Source organism: Trachurus japonicus, chromosome 2 (genome assembly GCF_045865225.1).
Source record: "Trachurus japonicus isolate A0001 chromosome 2, Traja_1.0".
In the NCBI taxonomy this organism is placed as follows: Eukaryota; Metazoa; Chordata; class Actinopteri; order Carangiformes; family Carangidae; genus Trachurus; species Trachurus japonicus.
Genome location: NC_140908.1, coordinates 11200181 through 11224934, shown reverse-complemented (window position 1 = coordinate 11224934; position 24754 = coordinate 11200181). Strand labels below are relative to the sequence as shown.

At 44.1% G+C, this 24754-nt stretch overlaps 1 protein-coding gene and 1 non-coding gene across 5 annotated transcripts in view; both read right to left on the bottom strand.

Moving 5' to 3' along the window:
• LOC146990903 (FERM, ARHGEF and pleckstrin domain-containing protein 1-like) overlaps positions 1 to 21077 on the bottom strand; it is a 52772-nt gene extending 31695 nt beyond the window's left edge. For all 4 annotated transcript variants that reach the window (XM_085800999.1, XM_085801007.1, XM_085801014.1 and 1 more), the window contains exons 1-2: positions 20719 to 21077; positions 15493 to 15705 (exon numbers count right to left, since the gene is read on the bottom strand). In XM_085800999.1, the coding sequence (XP_085657125.1) occupies positions 15493 to 15666 (174 nt within the window). In that variant the 5' untranslated portion in view covers positions 15667 to 15705; positions 20719 to 21077. The remainder of the gene's footprint in view (positions 1 to 15492; positions 15706 to 20718) is intronic.
• A 3588-nt stretch (positions 21078 to 24665) lies between these two features.
• On the bottom strand, positions 24666 to 24739 carry trnai-aau (transfer RNA isoleucine (anticodon AAU)). Its single transcript has one exon. It is a non-coding gene; the product is annotated as a tRNA-Ile (tRNA).
• Between the last annotated feature and the right edge of the window lie 15 nt (positions 24740 to 24754).

Sequence of the window (24754 nt, the reverse complement as noted above, 5' to 3'; positions counted from 1 at the left end):
GTCCAGGCCAAAAAAAAAAAAAAAAAACCTCTCAGAGGAGTCTTGGAAATAGCTCCAGTAGGACTAAAAGCAGCAGCACTGCATCTTTCCCCTGTGCCCCTGCAGCTCTGCTTAGTGACAAAGTTAAAGGTAGAGTCTGGAGTTTTTTTTAAACGTTAGACTTATACAAATGAAATCCTTCTTAATCATCACCTATGGACCCATCTAGTCCTGTGTGGTGGTGGCTGTGTCTGCAGCGCCCCCCTCCCCCTGCCTGTATTTTGTTTTTTTGCTGTTTTGTTGTGCACAGGGACTTTTCTGGATGGAGAGCGAGAGAGTCTGTGTTTTCTCTCCAGCCAATGACAGAGCTCAGGTGCAGCAGAGTAGGAGGGCTCAGGGCTGCTAGCCCCACTAGCTATCCCGGATGTTAGCGAGTGCTAGCATGTCTCTCGCTGTCTCTCTCAGCAGCTCAGTAGACTCAGGACCGCAAAGAAAGAAAAAGAAATACAGTCTGAGTGAAGCGCTGGAGCCGCGGACGGATACGTCACAGACAACTAAAGCCTCGACTGGTAACAAGTATGAGGGCCGTTGTGGTGAGCTAGCTCGATGCTAACTTCGGCTAGCAGTAGCGATTAGCACCCACCGCTAACGCCCTCTTCCCAGCTCACCACAACTCTCTCCTACTTGTTACAACATAACACTGGAGGCTCCTGTTGTTGGTGACGACCGGCTATCGGCCCACAGCTTCAGCGCTTCTCTTGGACTGTATTTCCTTTCCGTTGCGGCCCTGACAACTGCTGCTGTCTGGGCCAGGAGGCTACACAGTTGAGCCCAAGAGGAGCGGCCCCCTTGTTTACAAACTGAGACGGAAAAAAACTCCAGACTCTACCTTTAATGAGGAAAGTGCAACATGTGTTTATCGATGGGTCAAATCCGAGCAGCTAAAATGCTGGTTATGTCTTTTTTCCAGCAAGCGAGAGTCCCCAAAAATAAACCAATAAACCGGAGAGGGCCTGTCTGCAGCTGTGGTTCCTCTTCCTCTTCTTGTTTACCTTTTATGAAATGACTCATGGGCCGGCAAACTACACTCAAATTATAGTGGTGGCCCTGAAACAAAATGCATGTTAGGGGTCTGTGAGTTACAACTTAAATGTAAAAATATCCATTATGGTTAGCTAGGCAGGTTGACTGTGGCGGATGATCCCATGCTGCCAGTGTTTCTGGTTTTTCTTACTCACAATAAACAAAGCTGGAGCAGCATGTGTCAGCAAAAAAAAAAAAAAAAAAACACAGCTTAAATCGATTTAAAGCCACCAAATTGCTCCGTGTATTATGGGATACACACAGCTTAACTTGTGTCTCTCTTGCCCTCTGTTTTTTCTAAGGATCTCCTCTGGACTCCCTCCATCCCCGGCCTGTCATTGACACTTGCCATGAAGCTGTCAGCGTGTGTGTTTACCCATCAGGCCGTCCCGTCTGCCAAACTCGCCCTCAGTGTTACTCGGCAAAATCACTAGCCAGCGAAAACACACACTTCTCCTCCTCTCCTCTCCTCTCCTCTCTCACTCCTTTTAATCCTCTCTTCCTCTCGTGCTTAAAGGTCACTGCCCGGATAAACTGGGATGTGGTATATCAAAGTAATCGCTCTCTTTTTTCTAACATCTCGTCTCTTTTTGACCCTCGAGGCCAGCGCCGGATAAAACCTCTCTACTCGTCTTCTAGTAACTGCTTCACCGAGTCCAGTGCTCCCTTTACTGTATGTTCGAGATGAGCAGTTAATGAAAATGCATAAATAACAGACGGAACGATCTGCATCTTACCCTCCTATTCTCTCAGCATTCACAGAGTAAAAGATTTATTTCACCTTGAATCTATTATTTTGTTTACCGTCCAACATTTTCCCCTCAACCCCCACCCCCTTTTTCCTCAGATCCCGTCTTCCCCTGCAGTCCAGGGCCAAGGAAAACACTCACACCATCTGTGGTGCGGTGCTGAGGGTTTACAGAGAGTCCCTCGGCATCACTGACGCAAACGACCTATGATATCCAAAGGACATAGCATTTCAGGTGTGATGGACTGACTACCTTTGGGGGGGCTTATTTCATTTGTACATACGGCCTTTAGACTGATCCGGTTTGATCTGGTCCACTCCACAAACTCCAGACTCCACGAGGAAATTTATTTAAGCACCAAGACCTTTTGAGCTTTTCCGGAAATTCGTTATTCCAGACATGCATGAGACAAAAGGAAAAACGCCTTGGAGCAAATTGGCATGAAGTGTGTGTGTGTGTGTGAGGGGGGTTGGGGGTGTTTGAAAGGTACCACTCCTCTCCACTCCCGCTCAAGTCTGCAGGACTCTTGACTAATGTCAACAGGGATAGAAACCAGATGGGTGAGACTGATGATAAGAACTCTCCACAGGGGAAAAGACAGGGGAAAGAAAAAAAACAAAGTCAAAGCTGTTCAGTTTCTTCTCTCTGTCCCCTGCTGTGAATTCCAGCGGGGGTCTTTGCAGCAACAGCTCACTCTCAGGCACAGAAGAAGCCTGTGATGTTATGGCTTTGAGTTATCACTTTAAAACTGTTTTTTATTCTTCCCATCGATTTAGCAGCACCTCTCCTGAAATATTTACCTTCCCAGCAAAGAAATCCCTCAGTTGGATAAACTGGGCAGCCACAACTTCAGATGCGTGCGATAAAAGAAGAAAGAAATGGGTGTAGGAAAAAGTGAGATATGAGAAAAAGATAAGATGAAACTTATCGCGGAAATATGAAAGCTTCATACCAGAGAGCGTGCTGCGTCCTGTTAGGAAACACCAGGTCAGTAGGCCGAAAAATCAACAGTGAAGAGCTTGAGTTACAGTGACGTGCAGCGCTGCACTGTAACACTAACACCCAGAGATGAATCAGTGCTTCTCAGTGTTTTAAAGGGATAGTTCAACATTTCGGCAAATTGGCCCATTGTCATAATCCCTATAGTTTTAGGAGTAGGTTTCTTACCTTTAATTGTTGGTGCAAGCTATTTTTTGAATGGCGGAGCAGAGCCATGAGCTGCTCAGAGCTATGCTACGAAGGCTAATGGGATTTCTTGGTTTCGATCTTCTAACTCATTCACCACGCTTTGAGATAACAAGTTTGACTTGTTGGATTGTGTATTTGATGAGTTTGATGAGAGAAACCAAGAAATTCCATTAGCCTCCGTAGCGTAGCTCTGAGCAGCTCGCAGCTCTGCTCTGCCATTCAAAAAATAGCTTGCACCGACAATTAAAGGTAACGAACTTACTATCCCTTTAATGTTTCCTTATACACATAAAATCTACTTTACTGCAGAATTAAAAGTGCTGCTTTCTTTGATGCTGCCTCAAGCAAATGCATCAACAAATGGTAAATGATAAATGGTAAAGACCCCCCCCCCCGCCTCTCTCTCTCTATGCTGTTGCAGGCAGGAGATGAAGATGGAGAGAGGAAGACACAGAGCCTGGGTGCTCATGTGCTTGAGGGAGAAAAACGCACGAACTCTCCACCAATCACGTTCTCTCTTTGGGATTAGGTTAAACAGCTTAACCTGCTGAGCAGACGTCACGGCCGGTTCCTCCTCACGGCCAGAAGGGACACACACACACACACACACACACACACACATGTATGCCAAACTGTAGTGTTTCAAAAGCATGTTTGCAAAAAATACCTGCTAATGTCTGCAGTGACAGCGAGGCACAGTGGGAAATCAAACTGACAACACACCTGATGGGGGGAAAACGATTAAAATGCCTCCAGGCTGCTACAAGGACAACGGTGTGTGTCTGTGCAGCGTGTGTGTGTGTCTGTGTTTGTGTTCCGGCTGGAAGCACACTTAAGGCAGACAATTAAAATGAGCAGCAGAGGGGGAATACAAGCACAATGTTGTACCATAAAAAAAAAAAAAAAGAAGCAATTAACGTCTTGTGTAGGACGGCGGTGGGTGTGTTAGCGCTGCGCCTCGTGCAATTATGAGCTCTGTAAATCTCGCAACAGGACGGCTTTTGTTTCCTAAAAGCCTCCGGAGCTCCATCGGGACGCGGAGTGATAAAATCCAAGAGTATGGATCCAATCCGTGTATCTTATTCATTATATTTTGTTATTTATATAGATATTATTTACATAATATAATATATTGATTGCAAATCGATGAAAAGTTAACATTGTAACTCTTTGATTATTATCATTTTTCTTCAGTTTTACATACTGTGAGGTCGTGTAATGGAGTCTTTTAAATCTGGCCACACACGGGGAAGACAAATGTCCTCCTGTCTTCTTTTATACTTATACTTATACCTATACTTATAGTTTTTATCTCCGTAATCCACTTGGTTTATTATATACACCTTTTTAAATTATCACTTTATGGTGGTGGACCAACTTCCAGTTGTGACCTCCAGGATGGATTGGATTACAGCGGTGCCTTTTTATACTATTCAGTTTTAATCTTGTTTCAATCTACTTGCATATTTTTTAAATTCTCATTTTATGGCGGATTGCAAACTTTAGTTCAGTTGGTAGATCACAATACTGAGAAGAAGACCAACTTCTGGTTGGGACTTCCAGTATGGATTGGACCTATGGAGGCGCCCCTCATAAAATCACAACGGATGGTTCGAGCTTTCGATCCGGAAGTGTCGCACAGTGCGTCACAGCAAAACACACTCCTCCTGACACACATTTTTTTGTTTTTGGTGACACACCCCATCACTTCAAGGACCACAGCGACTGTGTGTGTGTTTACGTTTGAAGAGTTTTACGTCCCCCGCCCTCAGTTAACCTCACAGCATGTGAATTAAAAGTCACTCGCCTCAGCTTGGCAAGTGTTTTTGTTTGTGTGTGTGTCTGTAGCCGAAACAGATGATTCACAACACAATAAAAAATGGTGTTGACACACACAACTGAATAATTAAACTATGCCTGTGGCAAACACAGTTGTGTGTGTGGTTGTGAGGCTGCGCCCGCACAGATGATTTAGAAGTGAAGAACAACATTTTAATCATGCCACAGCCGAAAGATCCTCAGTGTAATTAAAACTGGTTCTCACACTGACGTTAACGGCTGACGATGAGAAGACACGTCCATTATCTTATCAGATCTCTCACAATCTCTGCAGACACTGTAAGAATGATGAGATTCAGCCATGACGAAATAGTTTGACACAGAGAAGCGTGAAGACCGAGAGAAAGAAGGAAGAAAAGAAAAGGCTCAGTGAGAAATAACAGGAAGGTGGTAAAAGGTGAAAACCAAAACGACTTTTTTTCTCCCAAACATCACATTTCAACCGACATTCCTCCGCTGGTCTCTCAGAGAGACGGACGGCTGGAGACCAGGGGACACGGCAGGGGAGACGCCATTGAATTCCACTGAGGCTTCTGGAAAACATCCAAACGGAGATGAGGAGGGAGCAAGGGGAAGAGGTTTAGAAACACTTCAACTTAAAAAAAAAAAAAGAAAGAAACCAAAACAAAAAGTGCTGTGTGCTTCCACACACTCACACTCAAGACTAAAGAGGAGTGAAGCAGCAGATCCTGGTCCAGATCTGCGACAGAGATTGAGCGAGGCAGCTCTGTAGCCTTTAATAAGGAGCCATGGTTCACACTTAGCAAGGGGGAGAAATCTCATTTAGGATATTGGAGCTGACACCGGGGCTTTAAGACGGTTGCTAAACTCTTAACAAGCCCACTTGTGTATTTCTTTTCTAATCTAAAGCGCACCGAGGACGTCAGACTCTCATGCTGAGGACTTATTTAAGTAGAGCTCCACATGCAACCTTAGAAATAAACCAGAGTAACCATCTGCCTCCGCCACTGAAACTAGTTTCAGGTTACATCTTTGTTTCCTATCAAGTGAGATGACAAGGTTCACACACCATCTACACACCCTACACAGCCCCTTCCCCCACTTTTCTTATTACTTACTATAGGCCACTTGGCATGTGCAGTTTCTACTATTATGTATCACAATTTATAACACCATTGTAATATTTGAGCTCTAATGTGCAGTTTTTTTTATTATTATTAATTGCATATTGCAATGAGCTTTGCATTATATTGTACTGTGACTTATTATAACTGTATTGTATTGCATTATTGTACAGTTTTAATTGTCTATTGCCTATGTGCCTTGCATTTCATTGTACTGTGATTGTATTATTATTTTTTCTTCTTTTTTTATTTTTATTTTATTTTAAGGCCTAGTAACATCTGGTAACATCCCTTCCTCATTGTTAGAAAGGAATGCTGAACATTGCACACTGTCCTCCTGAAAAATACATAAATTGGAAATTGAAATTGAAATAGCATTGACCTTTGACCCCCAAATCTAATCTGTTCATCCTTGCGTCCTAATGAATGCTTGATCCAAACTTGAAGTCTAAATTGTAGGATGGACAAGCAGATAAACATAAAAATCTATTTAGGACCATTATTCTTTTTTAATTCTCTAACAGGAAGAGTCCAGCACCTCCTCCCCTTTTACCATCTACCTTCTTTGTCCTGGACGTCGAGGGAAAACTCAGACACAAGCTAAATATTCTCCTCCATCATCGAGCGGAGATTTACAGCGGCAGAGACAGCTTAATAACTCTCCCCACGTACATCCGTCTCACACGCACCGGAGGAATAAAAAGGAAAAACGTTCATTTCTGAGTGACATTTCCTACACTTGGCTCAGCCCCTCTGACAAATTAAGTTTTACTTTCCAGGTGGAAGAGAGAGAATCAAAAGTCAGGCTTCATTAGGAAAAACAGATCTGCTGCCTGGAGCTACTACACCGCCGAGTCCAGCAGCAACTGTACAGCTCCTGGTTTTCACCCACAGCCAGATTTCATTTGTCAAATACAACAGGAGCTACAAATAAACTCTGGCTGGCTGCCAGGGCGTCTGGTGGCCATGATAAAAAATATAATAAAAAAAACTACCAATTTGCGGTTGCTGTTAATTTTTCCATTGTGTTTAAAACAACACCGCTGAGGTATCACGGTGCCAAACTGGAGCGCAGGCTGTGATGACAAGGAGGCTGACATATTATGATAGCGTGTGTCATGCATCAAAGTAAAACAACTCGGTTCAAATACAGGAAATCATTTATATAACAAATGCGAGGACGGAGTGACAAGACAAACTTGTGGAAATAACGGTGAAACTTGCAGCCCATGCCTCCTCCCCTCCCCCCTTACCCACAGCCCCAGCAGGCTGCTCCAAACCAATACTTGTAATCCATTAAAGCCACTAAATTGGTGCGTTTGGTGGTTTAGTGTAGCACAGTGAAGCGGAGGTACAGTGATTACCCTAAATGGGGCCCTGCGCTTCCACTGCTGGCTTGACTAGCCTGCCTCCTCACTGGGGACCTCATTCACTGCAATTATAAGAATAAGAAGAGAAAAAAAGGAAAAAAAAAAAGCCCATGTGCAGCAGCCAGGCAGAGCAGAGCAGAGCAGAGCGGACAGTGTTGGCTCGTTCCGGCGCAACGCAAAAGGCTTCTGTGGGAGACGGATGTGTGTCTGTATGCATCCTTCTCTTCCGCCCAGGCTGCAATCTCCCTCCATGGGGCCCTTTTCATTTCTCTCCACCCCCACCGCGTCCTGCTCCCTGCTCCCTTTCAGACGTGCACAATCTTTCGGTAATTGTCTCTCCATCAGCGATACTCAGAGTAATAATCTCCCTGTCTTGTTTCCCTGCTTCCTAGCTCGGAGGCAGTTCTGTCTGTCTGTGGCCCTGTCTTTGAACTCAGCCGGGCTAAATGCTTCCACGTGGCTCCATGTGCACACACCCACCCAAAAGTAACAAAATGCATGTTTCTGTTGAACCGCTGCAACAGTAGCACTGACTGCACATACTATTTTTCCCCCTTTAAACAGTATGATATTTATTCATCCCCATGGGAAAATCCTCTCTTCCTTTTCTCCACGGGAGGAGGAGGAGGAGGAGGAGGAGGAGGGCGGGGTCAAAGTTTAGGGTCAGCTACAGAGGGAGAAAGAAGGAGAAGAAGTAGCTGAGGGGAAAATCAGTCCACAGTCACAAGTCCCTCTCTGAGATCCCTGACCGCAGGAATGAGACGAGCGAACGCCAACCATTACATAATACTCAACGGCTCCTCTGTGTGCAGGAACGCTGCATCCACATGTTTCTGAACCTCTTTGTTGGGACCCTACGGCTTGTGGCATCTCAAAAAACCGGGGAGATCGAATCAGAAAATGTGAACATCAACATGATTTACAAATTCCCATGATGCAGTTCTGTGCAGGTCTGTGGGGGTGGCTCAGCACTATGATTAAAAAAACATACATTATTCAGTCACGTTCATCCAGCATTAACATCATTAAGAGTCTCATAAAGGGGAATTACATCCGCAAATCTCATCTAACATTTATTTCATTAGAGCTATAATTAACTGTTCTTAAAGGGATAGTCCAACATTTTGGCAAATTGGTCCATTGCCATAATCCCTATAGTTTCAAGAGTAGGTTCGTTACCTTTAATTGTCGGTGCAAGCTGTTTTTAGAACGGCAGAGCAGAGCCGTGAGCTGCTCAGAGCTACGCTACGGAGGCTAATGGGATTTCTTGGTTTCCCTCATCAAACTCATCAAATACACAATCCAACAACTCCAAAACTTCTCTCCGTCTTGTAATGTTACATTATTATCTCATAGCGTGGTGAATGTGCAGGTCACAACTTGTCCATGAGAGCGTTTTGGAGTTGTTGGATTGTGTATTTGTTGAGTTTGATGATGGAAACCAAGATATCCCATTAGCCTCCGTAGCGTAGCTCTGAGCAGCTCGCGGCTCTGCTCCACCGTTCTAAAAATAGCTTGCACCGACAATTAAAGGTAACAAACCTGCTCCTAAAACTATAGGGATTATGGCAATGGGCCAACTTGCCAAAATGTTGAACTATCCCTTTAAGAGACTGGAGAAATGCTGGGCAGGTTTTAGCATGCACACATGCACTCATCATATACATGAACCTATAAAATATAACATGGTGTCATATGGCCCTCGTGAGCCCATATACAGCATCATATAGATTGAGTGTGTTACGGTGCTGGGTTGAGCGGCGACCGGGGGGGTTTAACACACTGAGCAGGTCTCTGTGGATGACGGTGATGAATGAGGCCCGCCAAAGATACTGTTAGTTCTGTTAGTGCTCCAGAGAAGCAGAAACAAAGAAGGGAGGAGATTATTAGGAGGATCAGAGGAGGTCTGGAGATGGGATGGACGGAGAAGAGAAAAGAGAGAAAGGAGAAAAGAAGAGGGGTCGTAAACTCCCAGAGATCACAAAGCCAACATTTCAAATAACTCTATTAAACTGCCTTTCACACATCGCCTCTGTGTGAATAAGATACACAAACACAATCAGAATTTTAAAAAGGAAAAAGAGCAAAGGAGAGGATCACACACAATCATCTCCCTCTTTCATTTGATGAATAAAACTAAACTGTCTGGTTCTGTGCATCCTATTTCACTGTGGGGCGCTGCATTAATACTAATGTCTTCAACCTCACCATGAGCAGACTGCCATTTAAATGCTAAATAGATGAATTCAGCCCCCAAGAGAGCAGAGTGAACTGTGTCTTTCTGTGATTTCATTGCCCCCTTTGTCTTTGCAGACACTTTTTTGTTTTACAGGTGTGACTGTCTCACTGTCTCCCTTTCTCATTCCTCTCATATCTGCCCTTTCCACAGGCGGACTGCAGCACAAAGCCTCATCCATTTGAAATGTCAACTACTCCACATTGGAGCAAAGGAGCGAAGCATGTGTGTGTGTGTTTGTGCATAATGTGGCAGGGGACTTGTAGCTCATTTATCAGAGGCCTCGGGGAACTGCAAGTCCATCAAATGAAGTTGTCTATGGAGCAGTTCAATCATCCTAATCCTCACAACACAATCCCCCCTCCCCTCCCTCCCTGCAGCAGCAGTGCTGTATCTTTCCCCAGCTTTGTTTTAGACAAAAGATCAGGAGCCATGCAGATGACGAAGCCGAAGCCACACAATCTAATCACCCTGCAAACACCCTCGCTGATCTTATTGCACCCGGACACGCACACTCTCTCACACACATCATGCAAACAACACACGCCCCCTCTCCTCATCGACCCACTGCAGTTTAAAGCTGCAGTGAGAAAGTCCATCTTGATGAGGGTGGGTTGGATGGTCTTGCATGGATTAAGGTCAGCGTGCCAGGCAAGACAGTGCAGCGGAAATATTAACTGATCAGACTGGAGTGGAGGGAAAAAAAGAGAGAGAGAGAGAGAGCATTTAAGGCTATGGAAAGATAAATAGGAAGCAGGAGTGAAAGCTCTGTCATATTACATGTAGGTCTTAATCATTACAAGTTTTAGGCCAAAACATGCATCATCTAAGATATTCAAAGTGACAGCAAGTCCGTAGGGGCTCGACTTAACTGAGCTCAACTGCTCTACAGGGAATCAGCAGGACTTATGTAGATATAGTAACGTAAACTACAGCTGCAGGTACCGTCATGATGACATGTGCTAAAATGTGAAAACCACCAGGTTGGATGTTGTTTCCAGAGCTGAAAGCATCAGAATATTTGTTGTTTTTCCATCCTGCAGAAATAAAAACAACCCAAAAATCTCCCTGCTGCAGAATAAAAAAAACCAACCACCTTGCTGCACCTCTGGCCTCTCCCTTTGTTTTGTTTCACTTCAGGATAAGACCGTTGCTATTCAAAACCAACGATGCATTACACCTTTCTAACCGGCAGCCATCCACTTATTCACCTGCTTTATCTTTTAAAGGGATAGTTCAACATTTTGGCAAATTGGCTCATTGCCATGATCCAATCCGTATAGTTTTAGCAGTAGCTTCGTTACCTTTAATTGTCGGTGAAAGCTATATAGAGCCATGGATTTCTTTGGTTTCCCTCATCAAACTCATCAAATACACAATCCAACAACTCCAAAAGTTGTGACCTGCACATTCACCACGCTATGAGATAATAAAGGAACGTTACCAGACTGAGTTGTTTTCGAGGCAAATGCAGAGACTGCTAGCTGAAAAACTGCCCCCGACAGAAACACGCATCAGCGGTTTTGCATGAATTTACCTAGAAAACAACTCCATCTCGTAACGTTACGTTCCAAAATATTGAACTATCCCTTTAATATGCCAGAACAAATCCTACCACTGTCACTTGGGAGGAAAATACCTGAAGTAAATCCATCGTGTTCCCTTTTGCCTATGTTAGATTGCTTTGTTCACATTACTTAACATGGCTACTTTGGGTTAAACTGAGAAAACGCAGCAGGACAGCTAATCTAAAGTTAACAAAGTCCAGTCACTTGTTCCTTTTCTCTGAGTTTTATCCATCTCCACCGCACAAACCAAAATGGTTTCTCTTGGAAAATTCCCCTCAATCACTGACGCCGTGACCTGAAGATCAACTCAGAGAATCTGGGGCAGCAGGGTTTCCATGTGAGGGCAAATCAATCTGCAAAGCCCCCCCCCCCCTTCTGATACACACTTAAACAGAGCATCTTGAAGTGATTACAACTGTAATGAAAACCAAATATCAAAGTTGTATTCACAGATGCGTCTGTTGTAGGAAAAGGAGGAGGGGCGTCGTGTTCTGGGCCGTGCTGCTTGTGCAAAACCGATGTCCGACTTTTCACTGTCAGCGAACTAGAACAGGTGAACAACTGTCTCAAAGGAAATGAGTAACAGTATTCACCAAGCATGCAAATACACACACACAGATAAATCCACTCGCACAGTGTACCCACTCTACCTTTAATTATTTACCAGGTGGGAGTGACTGACACTGCTCTGCACTACCATACTGCTTCCACTCCAAATTAATAATGAAGCCTCCAAGAGAGAGTACGTGTGTGTGTGTGTTGCCATATGTGCACTAATGCAGTCTTGTTAGGATGATTTATTCATGAAATGTAGACCTAAACAATGAAAAGAAAGAAATGACAGTAAACAAAGAAAAGTATGAACGACGACGCTACACCTTGTGTTAGAAGCAGAAGCTCAGCTGTAACATCTGCAAGGGGAAAAAGGCTGTGTTGGATTTAAATGGTATTCAGGCTCGGAGCCTCTAAAAACAGCCCTCCGACGCTCTGGAGGATCTCCTTTTGAACGAATGTGTTCCATGTTACTCCTCATGAGGATCTGGGTAATAGAGTCTGTTGGCGGTGCTGAGGGAGGGGTTCACATTCCCAGTCTAAACCCTGAGGATGCCGCTGATTTTATTAACACCAGAAACATAAAAGGGACTTTGATGGATGAAAAGCCTGAGCTCTCACTGTCAACCACCTTGGATCCAAGGGATGCAATTTTATCGATGTTGCACCAGATTGTCTGGATTTTACACTAAATTTATAGACGGATAATTAATCATTAAAGGGATAGTTCAACATTTTGGCAAATTCGCCTATTGCCATAAACCCTATCGTCAAAGAAGTAGGTTCATTACCTTTAATTTGCTTCATGTGTCGTAATGTTACATAATTACACATGATTATTTCATAGTGTGGTGAATGTGTAGGTCACAACAGAGCGTTTTGGAGTTGTTGGATTGTGTATTTGATGAGTTTTAAGAGGGACAGGGGACCTAAGCAGCTCACGTCTCTGACCCGCTGATCTCATAACAACGTGCATTGACAATTAAAGGTAATGAACCTATCCCTATGACTATGGATTATGGTGATAGGCGAGGCGCCAAAATCTTTAACTATCCCTTTAACCAGTGGAGAACCACCATGTCTGAACCAAAGCTATGAGCCGTGTGTGGGTTTAGAAACTAATGTGCATAATCACCTTGCTGCCTTTTGGTCACTTAAGCCCTTTAAACATTACAACCAGACCACAGCATGCCAACAGTTAGCTGAAGTGTAAAGTGATTTTTAAAATTTACTGCACCCATTCTGCTGGTTTAAAGACTGTTTACCTCCCTACAGAGGGAAAATGCCCAAACAAGTGCCAACAGTGGTGTAGGCCGCAGGCTCTCTTGATTTACATGTTAGACTGCACCGACTGCACAAACACAGTAGACGGCCTTGTAGCAGGAAAAAGACTGATTAGGTGGGTCGAGCTCAAAAGACAACACCCCCTTTATTTCACTGAACCTGTGATTGGCTGTGAAATCGGCTGTCATTCATTCGGTTGGCTCACTTCCTGTGCTTTTCTACTCGCTTCTCTCTTTCTTTTCCTCTTTTCCTCCCATCTTCACTTCTCCCTTCGTTATTATTCCCTGCCCGGGTCCTCACATTCGGGCTCCTCCTGTGACAGCAAACAAACAATCCCACCCTTCCCTTGCATGTGTGTGTGCGGTATGTTTGTGCGACTGTGTGTGGGGAGTGCAGTGCTAATATATTGTGGTCATGCTGCAGTTGTCAGCTGATGCGCTCTCTCCTGCTGCGGTCTGAGCAGTGACGTCCAAAGATGTTCCACAGAGATAAGCCATGTCCGCCGTGTGCGTGAAAGATTGAGGATTGGAGGAGATGGAGGGGATGGAGGGGATGGAGGGGATGGAGGGGATGGAGGGGATGGAGGGGATGGGTCCCTGCTGCTGGGTGGAGAACCACCAGCTCTCTGTTCATACATCAATTTAGGATTTTGAAAAATGCTTAAAGGGATACTTCACCCAAAATCGATAATTCACCAATTTTCTACTCACTGTCATGCCAAGGAAGGGTTTGCAGAACTTTCAGAGTTCTTTCAGAGAGCTGGTAACGGATTTTCATATAATGGCGGTGGATGGTGCTCACTTTTGAATTGTCCAAAACACACACACTATGGAACATCCAGATACCTCCATACTGCTCGTCTGTACTGACCCAACTGTCCTGAAGCCGCAACGTGAAAAAGTTGTTTGGAAAAAATAAATTTGATCTCAGTTTTTAGCCTTGATGTAGCAATTAGCTCCCAGTGGCTCTGTTGATGTTCGTTTGTCGTTGTAAACCTTTGGATGTATGATGTAAACATGGAAGAACATCTCACAGCAAATCTCAAGGACAGAGATATGAAAATCTGTTGCCAGCCAGATGCCAAAATCGTTTTGATGACTCCCAAAGCTCTCCAAACCCTTCCTTGGCATGACAGTAAGTTGAAAAATTGGTGAATTATCGATTTTGGGTGAAGTATCCCTTTAAAAAAAATAAAAAATAAAAATAAATAACAGACCACTTCCTGGGACTTTCTGTCAAACTGTCCACGCAGCCACAGACACATCCTCAGGCACTGACACACTAACAACCACATACATTCTTGGCATGTTTGCAAAAGCCAATTATGAACCGGCAGCTCTGGATGTTCAACAAGCCGGCCGAGACAGTGACTCTTCCTGGATTCTTTCTTAATTATCATCATAAAAACTCACTAACTGAAAAATAATACAGCAGCTGGCGGGTTTTTTTTTTCTCTTCTAAAGGCGTGCAAATCACCGACGAGGGCATGAAACCTAAGCTCCCCCCGTCAGCTTGCAACAGGCATTAATCCAGACTACACCCACCCAGAGGATGACATACCAGATCGCCACAGCACCGATGTCATTAAAGCTGCTGGCAGTGCTGGGGGGGGCGGGGGGGGGGGGGGGACTCTCAGAGGAGCTCTTTCTCTAAACAGCATTAGGAAGTCAGAGAGCTGCCGTGGACAAACTCGCGCTTTATATGCGAGCGCATGCTCTCGACATGCTCGGGCTCACGGAGAAATTCCCGTTGATTCAAAACACATGCAAACACTTTAGATCGCTAATCAGTGTGACTAGTGACTGGAATCTATAAACAATATAGAGTTACATATGTTTGTATAAGTGAGGAGATGAATGGGCACAAGGACGTAATGATGAGGAGAGGAAGCCAAAAGGATAGGGACAAGACATTTAAGAGATAAAGACAAAAAAAAGGGTTGAAAGGCCTCTGTGTGTGTGTTTTTGTCCACTAGGCTGTAGGTGTGGTGAGCTTAGACAGGAAGTTGGCCTCTCTCCTACTTCCTGCGTATCTCCAGGAAGTGGAGATACCAGATAAGGCTCCAAGGTGAAAGGGAAGACCCCGAGCCGTCGTCTCTCGCAACCTCAAACAGCTGTTGGATTGCATAATGGCGAACGGAGGGAAACGTCTTTGATAAGCCACAACTGGAGGGTTTTATTACACATAAATGAAGATTTGCATCAGTCATTGATGTGACGGTGCAGCGGCAGCAGAAGGAAGTGGATAAAAAAAACAAAAAAAAAACAGGCAGACAAATCCAGAGAAGCAGCACAGGGAGGAGCAGCTCAGCTGAGCCCTGAAGGCATCACCATCACCCCACCGCCGCTTCTTTAATTTGTTGCCAAGACATTTAGGATGTCAGATTAATTATACCGCGTTAATCTGGTCTATTGATGTGTTGACAGACGGTAAAACAGAACAGGTTTCATGAGGTGAGATGAGAGGACATGCTCATTTAAAACCATTCATCAAGAAAATCCCTAAATTAGATCTGAAATCATCTAACAACTCGGAACCACACACACACACATTACTCACCGATATCTGAAAGACTTCCTGTGTGTCGTCGAGCATCTGCACCCGTATGGAGACCTGTCTCCCTGGAGTCTGGACAGGAGGACGCAGGCCCGGCTCCAGGGTGGACACCCCGAAACTTTCGGGTGCGCCCAGCCTGTGTCCGGCCGTGGACGGCCTGTCGGCTGGTTCGACCATCGTGACGCGCTCACGAGCTGCAGGCGCCTCTGCTCACGTCTGCAAGAGAGACAGGGAGAGGGAAAATTCAGTTTGTGTCTTTTTATGTGCAAAGCCAAAAACTCTCCTCAGTCTGTGATTTGGAGTATTTTTGATTTTTGGCTTCTTAAATACATAGCAGGCCCTGGAGCTACAAGAGGCACGCATTCCTCTAACATCCAGGCTCTCATCCTAAATAGCACAGTGACATCATTTCCTGTGTAATGGTAAATTTATACACACAATTCCCTTGTAAGGCATTCCTGTATTTCTTCTGTGTGATTGTCACACGCCTTTTGTGGGTTTTTATCCAGTGAAGAAAATAAAAAGCAGAACAGAACAGATCAGTGTTTCCTCTACATTCATTTAGGAGTGGTGGGCCGCCACTGGCGTTAATATGACGTGAATTACTCCCACGAGCGCGGGCTTGAGAGTGACATCACGTCAAGCACCCAGGCACCAGGTCAGAGTCGGAGTCGGAGAGTCGAAAATGTAGACTATTAGCGTAAGATAACTCTTTTTTTTAGATGTTTAAACAATGTAAAGCAGGATTTCCACTACACAGTTACAGCTCTACTGTTTGTTCACTCAGGTGAAAGAATAACAACAGTCTCAGTACAGATCAGTGGGCGCTGCTGCTGTGTTTTTAAACTTAGCGGGTTTGATTCTTGTCGGATGCTCGAGTGCTAGTGGAAAAGCAAAAAAGCCAAGTCAAGCTAGTGGAAAACGACCATAAATAATATAATAACCACCCTAAAGTGTCTTGATCCACTCTGTTTATCAATAAACATATATAACATTATTATACGGTCAACGGGGTCAGATGCTTCAACAACCTTTTGTAAGAAAACAAAGGTTAAACATGGCTTCCTGGTCTCAAACGTGGAAAAATACAGATTGAAACTAAAGTTTGAGGCTCTGTTTGGTGAGAGAGGGAAACTTTATGCTAAATTAGTTCAAGAAATGTACAAAAAAAAAATCTCACCACATTTATTCAGTCTGGGTTAAATTGGCCTTGCACAATGTTAGAAACCACAGGGGGATTTAGTCAGTGAGTGCGAAGAAGCAGGCGGACAAGACAGACATGTCTCACACATTGCTAGACGCTCACTACACACACACACTGGTTCCAGCTACAGCACATGCAGGTGGGATTTAACTGCGTTTTCGACAAACCAAACACAGAGCTCTGTCTTCGACCAGTTCAGACTTGAATCAAAAGCTTCACAAGTGGGGCAGATGAGATACGGTCTGAGAACACACAAAGACACCCACAACCCCCGCTTTTTTCCTTTCAGCCTCAAACACACACACACAAACTTTTTCACCGCCGCCCCCCCTCCCACAGCTTACACTTGATAAACTTCAGCCTCAGACAATAAATATCCTCTCAGACGCTTGGTGACATCAGGCCTGAGGAATGTTTTAGAAGATAGTCGGGGGGTAAAGCAGGGATGAGGGTAACCCACTGCTGATCTGCCCTGCCCCACAAACGTGTGTTTTGATCAATAAATCAATATTCACAACCCTAATTGACTTTTTTAGTGTGTATGAGTGCACTGTTGCACATTGCATCATTTCTTGTCAATGAATCTGTCATTAAACACATGTTTAGTCTGAGAAACCCGATGTTTTCCCCAAATATCAGCCTGTAAAATCCATTATCAACAGAGCTACAGTGAAAATGAGCCTTTCCCCCCTTTGAACAGCAATAAACAGTCACTTCTGAATGTTTAGGAGCAGATGGGTGGTGCAGTGAACTGAGATGACCTATGTGATGGCAAACATCCACCCTGCCGGTAGAAGTGCCGTCAGCGAGGCATTCTCCGAGTCCACCATATTTGAAGACCACATTAAAAGTATGTTATCAGGTTGATGAGGATGTCTCGGGTCCAAATCCTGAGAAATGCAGCTTTCTCTTGCCCAAATCTGGAGAATAAACTCGGTGTGTAATTAGTGGTTTTCTGCAGACTATCCTCAAATCCACTGAGAGCTGGACACTTTTCCCTGCAAAGCTATGATGGGAAGTTTATGGTGGAGTCTCTGTGCACCATCTACTCTGGGGAGGTGTGGGTTCAGAGAGAAAACTGATCTGCGACTGTTATGATGATCGATTTCCCTTCTCTGGCTCCAGTGGCTTCAGTGTGAGGATTTGCTTTCTGTATCTTTCATACCATCATATTAAAGGGATAGTTCAACATTTTGGCAAATTGGCCCATTGCCATAATCCCTATAGTTTTAGCAGTAGGTTGTTACCTTTAATTGTCGGTGCAAGCTATTCTTAGAACGGTGGAGCAGAGCCGCAAGCTGCTCAGAGCTACGCTATGGAGGCTCATGGGATTTCTTGGTTTCCATCATCAAACTCATCAAATACACAATCAAACAACTCCAAAACGCTCTGGTGGACAAGTTGTGACCTGCACATTCACCACGCTATGAGATAATAATGTAACGTTACGAGACGGAGTTGTTTTCGAGGCAAATGCAGAGACTACTTGCCGAGAAACTGCGGCAGACGGTCCGCGTTTCGGAGTTGTTGGATTGTGTATTTGATGAGTTTGATGAGGGAGACCAAGAAATTCCATGGCAATGGGCCAATTTGCCAAAATGTTGAACTATCCCTTTAAATTCATCTGGGCATCAGAAAAAACAATCTAAATATCCATTCTTATGTTACATTTGTAAATAAAATCCCCTTAGGTTGATTAAAGGAAATCACAAGCAATGTTTAAAATTTGCATAGAAACTTTCTTTTTAATCAGTTCACCTTTGCGCTCTCACACCTAACTTAATCTCTCCCAGGAAGGTTATACAACAGACACAGACACAGAGAAGTCATTATCTTTTACTAATCCCACCACCTGCACTACACAAACGATCAGCTCTCTTCACCTCAGTGACAAAAAGCCCGAAACTTGAAACTGGAGCCGGGCCAAGGAAGTGACCTGACAATAAAAAGAGACCCGACAGTCAGGTTACTCATTACACCTGTGGGAGCAGTCGTTTCCCTCCTGCTCTGAAATGAAGACTTCAGTTTATTAGTAGTTCAGCATTGGCACAGAGGCTGGTGCTTGAATAATGTAATCCTGAAACCCTACACCTCCTTGTCACACTTCAAAGCAAAGCGCAGAGCCAGTTTTATAGCTCAACCTAATCATTCACTAACAGGCAGGTGCCAATTACCCTGACAAACATCACTAGATCATCCTGAACACATTCTCTCAACACAAAGTCATCAACAACAACGCTGCAGCTACTACCACAATGAGTTTTCCCTCATAAACAAAAAAATCATGAATGCTGACTGGACTGATTTAAGACTTTGAGAACAACACGCAAGCTGTTGGATCCATTTCTCAGCGACATAAATCTGAAAAGAGTGGAAGTTTGGAAGCAGAAGTTTCCTCATCTCCTCTGCAGGGGCCGGGAGGAGGATTATACACAGAGTTAGTTAAGCAAGAGAGGAATACAGAGCGAGCTGGCCGCACACGCACAAAGGAGGCTACTGTGGGAGCTTCCAGCAGCGGGACCAAGGCCTCTCAACCAGCCTTTGAACTGGTGTTAGTTGAAAGTTTCCCAAGAGCTTGTGAGGGGGAAAGCCAGGCCCTGGGAATCAGCTGTGAGTGTGTGCTGCTGTAGAGGTTACAAATCTGGTTTTTAAATCTGTGTTATCAAGCGTGACCATCGATTTTGTGAGCCTAATCAAGACTGCAGGTTAAATTTGACGTTACATTTAAAGGGGGAGGGATATTCACATGGTTGTTGCATAACGACGTTGAGAGAGCAGTTTCAAAGCAATACAGAAACTGAAAAAAAAACACTATCTGACTCATCCAAAAACTGACACAGCCTGAGCAGTACCTACAGGTGAGATTGGCATCAAGGCTACACCACAGAATACTTATATCCATGGTCCTTGGCTGATTAATGGCTGTACCAGGTTGTATCAAGGTGACACTCTCCACTGGTGGAGCCAATAAGCCACTCTACTGCCCTCAGGGGGATTTCTACTGTGTGGTTTAGTGTGTGTGCAAGAAAGGAGCGCACAAAGCCAATTCCACTGGCATGGTGGGTGTGATATTGATTGCAAAAGTGAATGGGAGGCAGGGCAGATGATAAAAGCCTGGACCTTAGGACCTATGCTGCAACCACCATTAGGAAAATGTATGAGGAAGAAGATGCTCATAGATGCAGCCTCCTCCGCTGACCCTCTGCTCTGACCTCACGCCAAAGGGGAGGAGGGGTGCAGAAAAGGGCCTGTGCTCCCTGGAGATCTATAAAGGGAAAAGGGGATTTGATTGTCAGCTGATGTTGACACCAGATAGGTGCCATGCATATATTCCCTCGGGGCTGGGTGGCGGGTCAAGGTTTGCCTGCGACAATAGCGCTCGGCCGGCTTTGTCAAGAGAAGCAGCCAAGATAAAGCACATAATGCAGAGTACAGTTGGCAAAGTGCAAACGCCTGAATGTAGGTTAGCAGAGTAATCCCTTAAGGCCACAGCAAAGGTGTCAGTAGGCTAAGGGCAACCTGCTCACACTTCAAGATCTGGTTCTGTTGTGTGTGTGTGTGTGTGCACTGCTGGTTATGGTAGGGTTTGCTGAATGGATATTACCACGTTATTACCACAAAACACAAGGGAGTAACTGAGGAAGATGCTAAAAAAAGAAGGTATAATGATACAGAAACATCCAAAGAATTTGGTAGTTGAAACAACAAAACTGTAAATTATGTAAAAATCGTTACAACCTATGAAAATGTTTAAAGCACTTACTGGATAAGGCTATTCTTGTCTGTCACTAAGCTTACAGTAGGAGAAGCTGTGCTGGACCCCCTGAAGCTCAGCCGATTAGGAAAATGAACAGACCGGTTGTTATCGAGACGAGCGAACTACCTATCGAGCTGGTGTCTGAAGAAATCAAAGCGTTTTTTAAAGAAATCTGGATGTATAAAAAGCACAAATACGCTCAGAGTGAGGAGGAGCAGGCAGGCTACGTGTAAGTCGCTTGATAATCCGGATAGCATGATTTCCTTACCCCCCTCTTTCCTCAGGATCCTCAGATTGTCCGTCAGTATAAGAGCTCTTATTTTCAGCACACACACGGTAAAATCCCACTCAGCGCGCTCCCTTCAGCTGCGGTTCACTTTGGACACGGTGCTCCCTCCGTGGGTCTCTCTCTCTCCACGCAGCTTGAACCGCTCCCTCTCAGGTGGGACGTGGTTTCTGTGCGGTGGCCATTGAAACAAATGTGGGAAAGCCGAGCATTGAGCTCTCCACTCAAACAATGAAGAGCGAAACACACCGCCTCCAGCACGAGCACCCCGGCACTACACTACAACCCAGGCGGAGAGAAAGTGCTGCCGTGGCGGCGCGACAGCGTCATCACACGGTGGACTGGGGAAACAGATAATTTAATTGGGACCCAACCATAAAAGAGCCAACTGTTACAGTAATAGCCTACTATTTCATTCACACTAAATAGGCCATTTTCTTTATTATTATTATTATTATTATTATTATTATTATGGATTCTTCCACAGTTTTTTGGCTTCTAACATTTGTGCTACTTCAACAATTAAAACATCAAATTGTGCAGCTTCTGATGTATTTTTGCTGTCATTTAACTTTTTGCTACTCTTTATACTTATACTCTTTATAACCCTGCACCAAACAGCACTTTCTTAAAGCAGAAGTAAGTGATATATTTGTGTTAATATAAGTCTTAAATAGTTATATCTTCCGACAGCAATCACTTCTATAGAGTGTTTGGACTGAAACACGGGTCTGTCAGTCCCTCTGCTCTGCTCTGAGCCGAGGAGAAAACATTTATCGTATCCTACAGTTTTTATCCAATGAGGAGAGAGGACGGCATGCAGGGCTGTGTGTGCAGCCAAGGGACGCAGTGAATATGGTGACGTAGCGACGAGGACTGTTATGGTGCGTTCAAGGAAACTCGTATTTTTCCGACCGTGAAGTGCTACCAGTTCGATCTGGTACGAGTTCACCGGTCGGAAGTTACGAGTGGCCGTTATAGTGACTTTCACCGGTAAAACAGGTCGGAAAAACACAAGTGGGTTGCCTGGAACGCTACAAAGTCGTAAATTGTGACTTGAAGCTGTAATTTACGATTTCAAAAGCCTGCCTGGAACGCAGCATTAGCGAAAACGACCGGACCACTTACTTCTGCTTTAATGTTATTGTGCAATATCTATTTATTCCTACAGGTTTTTATTATAGTACAGATTTTTAATAACTGGATGACTTACTTATTTATTTTTTTCTTGTGTGAGTATACATGTGTGTCATTGAGGTTGTCCTTTTTAGCTTGTTTTAGTCTGTTTTAGCCCTGGAATGGATGTGGCACCACAAATTTCGTTGCACTTGTCTGTTGCAATGACAATAAAGGCTATTTGATTTTGCAAATATTGAGCCTTTTCTGATCTTTGGTTCACATGTTAAACTCCACACAGGAACGAAACACCTGGACTCAGTCCCGGTATCTCGGGTTCACATGTTAAACTTATACCGGGAATGAGTCCAGGTGTTTCGTTCCTTTGTGGAGTTTAACATGTGAACCCAAGATACCGGGACTGAGTCCAGGTGTTTCGTTCCTGTGTGGAGTTTAGTGTGTCAGGTTACCAGTCATGAAGTTATGGGTTCAATTCCTGCCTCAGTCATGTCACATCATTCCTTGTCTTTTACTTCCAAGTATTACAGTAAGCTGTCATTGGACAGTCTTTGATTCCTGATAGTAGAAAGCTCATTGTGAGTCAGGTGCTGTGTGGCCAAAAGGTTATTATCTCAGGTTACTGATCATGAGGTTATGGGTTCGATTCCTCCCTCAGTCATGTCAAGTCATTATTTGACTTTCAACTATTCAGCTGTCATTGGACAGTCTTTGATTCCTGAAAGTATAAAGCTCATTGTAAGTCAGGTGCTCTGTGGCCAAAAGGTTATTGTGTCAGGTTACCAGTCATGAAGTCATGGGTTCAATTCCTGCCTGAGACATGTTTCTTGCATGTCTTTGTCAATTTCTTCTGCTAATTCAGCATGGTTCAGCAATGGCTTTCAGCATTCACACGCATTCACAAATCTTTCAAGTTTTGCTATAGTTCAGTGGTAAGATGGCTGCTTGCCAACCACCTTGGCAACTTGTTACTGTATCAGCCTATTTGAACTTAAAGTAGGTTACTACCTCTTCTGTCATATTTTCTAGCATTTTGCTTGGCTTTCAGTCATCATTAAATAACATCAAATTGATCACAGTTAGTTGAGTCTCACTGTAGCTCAGTCCATATGGTGGCGGCTTGACAACACCAAGGTTGTGGGTTTGGATCTCGCTTCAACAACCATGTTGGTGCATTTTCCACCTGATCTGTCTCTTTACCTCTTTGACTTTCTCTCTTGGTCTGTGTTAACATGTTTCTTTTATACCGCTGCTCTCAGATTGAAATGCAATGAAAATTTGAACTTCAAGGCAGCGGCAAAGACAAAGCATAGCTCTTGAATGAGTTGCTGTCAGGCATCGTGTCATTTCTTGTCCTGCGCTGCCCTCTGATGGATGTGACAGGCAAAATTCCCCTCCCCTCCCCCACCTTCAATTAGCCACAGGTGGTCACAGCGTTAAGACACTCAGACCACAGTTTGAAGCACATCATCACATTGCAATTGATGACAACAGCATTGATAAGTGTGTGCTCTCTGTGGCCCAGTGGCAGAGTAGAGATTAACTGATCATGAGGTTATGGGTTCAATTCCTGCCTCAGTCATGTCACATAATTGCTTGACTTTTACTACCACGTATTAAGCTGTCATTGGACAGTCTTTAATACCTGATAGTAGAAAGCTCATTATAACTCAGGTGCTGTGGCCAAAAGGTTATTGTGTCAGGTTACCAGTCATGAAGTCATGGGTTTAATGCCTGCCTTAGACATGTTTCTTGCATGTTGTTCCACATGTCTTTGTCAATTTCTTCTGCTAATTCAGCAATGGCTTTCAGCGTTCACACACATTTTCCGTTAGGAAATGCTCTTTCTAGTTAAATAAAGACATTGTATGATCAAACTATTGGCCTGACTATATCTGCTGCTGCTGTAGGGCAGTGGTTCTCAACTGGTGGGTCGGGACCCAAAAGTGGGTCGCAGACCCGTTCTGGATGGGTCGCGGACAGCTGGTCAAAAAAGTAAATAATATTTAATGCACATCTGATGTTGGACATGTCTTTTATTTTGAAAAATAACTTGTATTGAAAGGCACGCGTCACGTGAACACATGCAGTTGTAATGGTCCTCCTCAGCTTCTTATTATTTGCTCTGAATGCAAAGATATCAGTTTCTTATTAATGTGGCCTGAATGCAGTGAATCTTGTTTTGTTTTGTGGGTCTTTATTTTGTGCAATTTGATATTTATTCACTTTTGTGAACATGCTCTGAATGCAGAGATGCATCAGAAGTCAAATATAGCCTATTGTTTTATTGGTCTCCATTTTGTGCAGTTTGATATTTTTTTATTCACTTCCATACATGCAGTTGTCATGGTCCTCCTCAGTTTCATTCATGTGCCCTGAAATGCACTTTGCTCAATAAAGAGCAAAATGAGTTTTTAAAGGCTTAAAAAAAAAATCTTGGTTTGAATTCTATAAGGTCGCGACTTAATGACCATGGGAAAATGTGGGCCCCAGAGTGAGACTAGTTGAGAACCCCTGCTGTAGGGTATTTACACCTATGTAGATATTCATGCATCACTATATCACTAACAGTAATTTAGTAATATAATAAGTTCGCAAAATTAGCATCTTTACTTATATATGACTTGACATTAACATACATGGCAAAGAACAATAAGCACAGGGAATTACAATGGGCACAGAATAAGGGAAGACTGGGAAGCCCTAGTATCCTAAAATATAATCAAAGGTACACCACTAGCACTACAGGCTCCTGGTGGCCAGTCCTGAGGCAACATGGAAAACAAAACGGAGTGTGGCCCGTACGGGGATCGAACCCGCGACCTTGGCGTTATTAGCACCACGCTCTAACCAACTGAGCTAACCGGCCACTGAGCACCACGGG